The sequence below is a fragment of the Poecilia latipinna genome, unplaced genomic scaffold (assembly GCF_001443285.1).
Source record: "Poecilia latipinna isolate Pla-1442-1.1 unplaced genomic scaffold, P_latipinna-1.0 Scaffold3379, whole genome shotgun sequence".
Lineage (NCBI taxonomy): Eukaryota > Metazoa > Chordata > Actinopteri > Cyprinodontiformes > Poeciliidae > Poecilia > Poecilia latipinna.
In genome coordinates, this window is record NW_015115995.1 from 29,749 (window position 1) to 34,942 (window position 5,194).

Sequence of the window (5,194 nt, forward strand, 5' to 3'; positions counted from 1 at the left end):
GAGTCTGAAGGTGTATGATCAAACTTTGAAATATGATTGGATGCTCGGATGAACGTGGCTTCTCTACAGTGTGGCACGTACGTAAATGCCACAAGTCAATTGGAATAAACGCGGTGAAATGAGAACGGAAGTGAGGTCAAAATAAAAGCCCACCTCGCATTTAAAAAGAAAATACATCTCATTGGAGAACTGTAATGCAAATCTTTACAAGTAACTAGTGTTGTTCTCTTATGTATGCGTGAGGAATATGTAGTGTCATGCCGGAAAGAGATGATTTAGGATAGAGAAACTTTACTTTGAAATACATCACCAGAACATTAAACGCTTTATGCTAGTGTGAGTTCTCCAGAGGCTAACGTGTAGCTTAAGTTCATGGAAGCATGTACAGGAAGGCTGACAGTAGAAACTGAAACTGGGACCGTTTGTGTTGTGAGTCGGAGTTACAGCCCATCCGCTGGAAGCTGCTGGTTGGTTCTCTGGTCAGGTAAGAGCAGCCATATCTAATACTGCGCCGAGCTCCGCAAAGAAACCAGGTCATTTAGATGGATATTCTGTATCAGCAACGCTTCTTCCACCTGCCACACAATAGTACAATATTTTACAGTTTGAGTTAAAGCAGCCTAGAGTTCGGCTTATGCTATGCTTTTGAAGCAACCCGATTTCACCACAAGGGATCTCATTTTTAGTTCACTTCAGCTAAAGTTCGCAGCTTAAAACCTGTACCAGTCTCAAAAAAAAGAGAAATTTACAGAATGAACATGTAAGAATAATTTAGCGTTTATTTGCCAAAAACAAACAAACAAACAAAACAACAACTGTTACAGTGCAGAGTGCGGATATAATAAAAAAGATGAAGTCTATAAGTGAGTCCAAGGAAACACCTGAGTCAAGAGGCGCATTCCTTACCAATCAGCCGGGCGATAATCCGGGAAGAAGCATGACGAAGCGGAGCGGGAGGAGTTTACTTCCCTGAGGAAACTATTGTTTTCCCCAAAGATAACTTTTTGAGATAAATAATCTGTCCTTTTCTTCATTAATAAAATTTTACTCCATATAATTTAATCAATAGTCTGTGATCTCGCATATTCAACAGATCTGCGGATGTTGTTTGATGTTTAGGTTCATGTCTTTACCTTTCCACATAAACACTATTATGTTTATACCAGTCACATGTTATAAAAACGGCCACCAAGGTATTGGGTGAAAGATAAATCGGCACACTCAACTCCTTCAGACTAGCAGCAGCATTTTTTTTGCTGGCTTATTATTAAGCTATTTAAATAGTTTACGGTTAGATTTAGTTCAAAAACAGTCACTGGTATGGCACAGTGATTGACTGAGAAGTATCAGCACATCAACGAAATATCAGTGAATTTAATTAATAATAGCTCATTAAATATTAAACAGATTTTCACATTTTTTGCTGGAAACTGTATTCAAACAGCTATCATAGTTACATGAACAAGGACATTTTTTAAAAAGTATTTTTGAATCGGATTGATACATGGTTGAGCAGATTAATAATATATAAAAAAATATTTCTATGCGTCTTTTTATTTAATTATTTTTTATTGTAAAGATGTATCTAAAATAAAATGATATTTTATTTTAGAAATAAAATAAAATATCAGAAGTAAACATGGAGGCTAACGGTGGAGCTTAGCTTGCATATTTGAAGTTGTTGTCCATATTAACAACTTAATCCTCATTATAGTCCGTGATACTTGTTGTTCTTCCCACTTGCGCGTATCAGGACGCAGAATTTGTTGAGTATCAGTGACGTACAGTTCAGTTGAAAGCGGCCTGGACGTTAGGTCGCATTTGAATTGGATACATATCGGAAATGGGTCGCATTCGAAAAGAATCCGACCTGTGCTGTTCAGACTGTCATGAAAAGATCAGATACAGGTCGCATTACCTATAAAAAAAATCGGAATCGGGTCACTTTAGGCTGCAGTGTGAACGCACTCTAAGTTTATTCTACTTGGCGTCGCTCTTGTTCTACATTTTATAGAAGTCTTTAGCCAGCTAGCAAACGTCTCGACGCGTGATGTCATTACCGCTTCTACTTTTTAAAATTATCATCATCATCATATAGAACAAACATGGTTTCGGCATCAGATGTATACAAATCTGAAGAACCTGAAGAAGCCGACCCAGGCTGCTTCCATACATACAGAAGAAGCGAAAGAGCAAAGCAAAACAAACAAAAACAAAAACAAACAGAAAAAAAAGCCATTAGGGGTTTTCCAACAGTTTCAGATTGTTTATCATATACAATTCTGCATCTTGATGTTTTTCCATGAATTTTAGAGATAAGAGGTGGCAGAGTTCCTTGTGAAAAGTGGGGAAAGATGGTTTGGCTTTAAGAAAACGACATTTGTGAATGAAAAACCTGCCCATAATAATTATTACATTTAGTAGCCTTTCAAATTTCTTTTCATTACCGCTTCTACTTGTCACAACAGCGCGGCGGATGACGAGCAGCCCAGTAACTGTCGCCTTTCTCTGCGTTTGATCGTGGCATTTGTTAATGGTAGAAAGTACCGGAATGGCGACTGCAAAAAAAGGCAACTGGTACCGGACTGTTCCATCATCCGCCGCACTATTGTTACAAGCGTAGTGTGCATGAAGTCAGTGTAGCTTAGCCTAGCACCGAATGTCAGCCACGACGAGGAACGGCAGGCGGGACTTCCTTCAGAGGTTCGCTCACCCTGTGGGCCGCACTAATGTTATACTTTCATATCACGGTGGGGGCCATGAGACATTGTCCTGCGGGCTGCGAGAATGAGACCTCTGATCTAAATCAATGTTAGGGAATGATAAAAACTTAACATTTACGAAATCTGCTTTACTAATTCAATGGTCACAAACTAAGACCAGCATCTTAGCAATCATTATGAAGCTCCAGGCCCTTTTCTCTAATCATGTTTTTTATTGCCAGGGCATCACTATGGCATCATGGATATTTCATATGTATGTGATGGTGCTGTTGACCTTCATCAGCTGCAGCCAAAGCAAGAGGGACAAAGTCCTCTACTGTTCCGGTAAGAAGCAATAACGCAATGCGCCCCTCCCCCACTACTTTCTGTGAGATTTAACATGTTGGCAATTAAATCCTGCATCAGGTATTGGCATCAAAGAGGTAGGAGGTTATGACTGAGTGTGTGACTGACTGAAGTTTTGTGTAAACAACACAATTTCCAACACTACAGTAAGTTATTTTCCAAGAATCAAACTCTGGATTGCCAGTAATTCGAAGAAGAACTTTTTAAAAACAGCCTTGAGGGAAGGTTGCATTGAATTATTAAGGAGTATACAGCAGCTTCCTATAGTCAAGATTAGAGACAGCAATTAGGCCTACAGGAAGAAGCTGGAGATTATGCTCCAGCAGAAGATTGAAAGATATGTGTGGTCATAGGTTTCAAGCATAAGTGTCCCATATCCCCAAACAGATCGCCCACCAGCCTTTTCTGTCACACCTGAAATATTTCATCTACCTTTGTCATGGATGCTCCTTCGGCTTTGTCACATTATTTAACAAAATCATGCGATGCTGGTGCTCCCATTTTCTCCCCGTCCCACTTTCCTGTCTCCAGAGGTCAGAGGAAGAGGCAGCTCAGGGAACAGGAACAAAGCCACAGTACAGTTCCACATTATGTCAGCCAGTCCAAAAGGCCTGTATAAAACAGCTATGTGGGATTCTAAATCACATCTTCCATCTTTTCTCACCCCGGAAAAGTTTCAATCACTGTGGAAGACTTGTTACTAGGGCTGTTGTAAAAGAATATTTTAGTAATCGAGTACTCTATAGAATATTTTTACGATTATCCGAGGAATCTCTCGCGCTCTCTTTATCTCTCGCTCTCTTTCTCTCTGTCTCTCTCATTCTTACCGTTCACTCCAAAACTGTGATGACGTGATTCTGATGCCACAAAAGCTGTTGTAGTCCAACCATCACACCGCAAACTTTAACAATCTTTGTAAATACTTCAGTGTTCACTTGAACAACAAACCGAAATGGAGATCCAACAGTGAAGCTGTCTTACAAAATGTGACAAAGCAGGCTGTAGTTCTTGAGGAAGTTTAGATCTTTTGGTGTTTGTAGAAAGATGTAGATCAGGGGTCTGCAACTCCACATCTTGGGGACTGGTGTCCTGCAAATTTAGATGCGTCTCTGATACAAAACATCTCAGTCAAATAATCCGTATATTAGCAGGGCTAATACTGATGTGGTGATTCAGCCACTGAATCACCTCTGAATTAGGTGTGTTGGGCCAAAAGACACATCTAAAAGATGCAGGGTACCTGCACTGGGGGCCTGGACTCTAGTGCAGGTCACTGCATTTCTGTTGTATATAGATCTTCTACAACAGTGATGCCCAGTCTTAAAAAACGGTTGTCCTTCCTGTAACTTTTAGATCAAGGCTGCCCAAGTCCAGTCCTTGAATTGCTTTCTTTGATTGATGTGCATTGGGATGCATCTAAAAGTTCCAGAAAGGTAACTCTCAAGGACTGCACTTGGGCAGCCCTGTTTCCAGGTGTGATTCTCCAACACACCTGGATCAAATGGCAGATTCTCTCACCAGCAGTCTTTTATAATTAATAAAATCATGACCTAGCTCTGCATAAAATATTCTTAGAAATTTAAAACAAGATATTGGTCCGAATAAGAGATTATTTTTTTCATGTTAATTGCCATTAGCTCAAACTGTAATTCTGTCTTCCTGTTTTTTTTCTTTGTTTTTTTTCCCCCCAGCTTGTAAGGCGATTGTGGATGAGCTGAACTACTCAATCAGTCAGGTGGACCCAAAGATGACCATTAATGTAGGGAGCTTTAGACTCAACCCTGATGGGACCATGACAGACAAAAAGGTAGAGCATTAGTTGAATACTGTACATTTAAACCTCTTTGTTGTAACTGGAATCTGACTTTTCATACACATTTAACACATTTCACTGCTCTCAAGGCTTTGCTGAAGGTCCTGACCATAACTGGACATGAGGCTAAAATTATATTTTATCCTGCAGTTGATGTTCTTGAGAGCTTCTAAACGTGTCAGTGTTTAGGATCCTGAAATATTGAGATCAAGACTGCTATTTATACACAGAATTTCAAAAGGCAAAATATTTCTGAAAGTACATTTTATTTGGGTGGTTGAGAACTCAAGAAGTCCATCCATCCATCCATCCA

At 39.7% G+C, this 5,194-nt stretch overlaps 1 protein-coding gene across 1 annotated transcript in view; it reads left to right on the forward strand.

Annotated features, from left to right (window-relative positions):
* Positions 1-237: 237 nt before the first annotated feature.
* Positions 238-5,194, forward strand: part of cnpy1 (canopy FGF signaling regulator 1) — a 29,903-nt gene continuing 24,946 nt past the window's right edge. Inside the window, exons 1-3 of the mRNA XM_015023670.1 lie at positions 238-484; positions 2,945-3,047; positions 4,760-4,875. Coding sequence (XP_014879156.1) covers positions 2,954-3,047; positions 4,760-4,875 — 210 coding nt within the window. The 5' untranslated portion in view covers positions 238-484; positions 2,945-2,953. The remainder of the gene's footprint in view (positions 485-2,944; positions 3,048-4,759; positions 4,876-5,194) is intronic.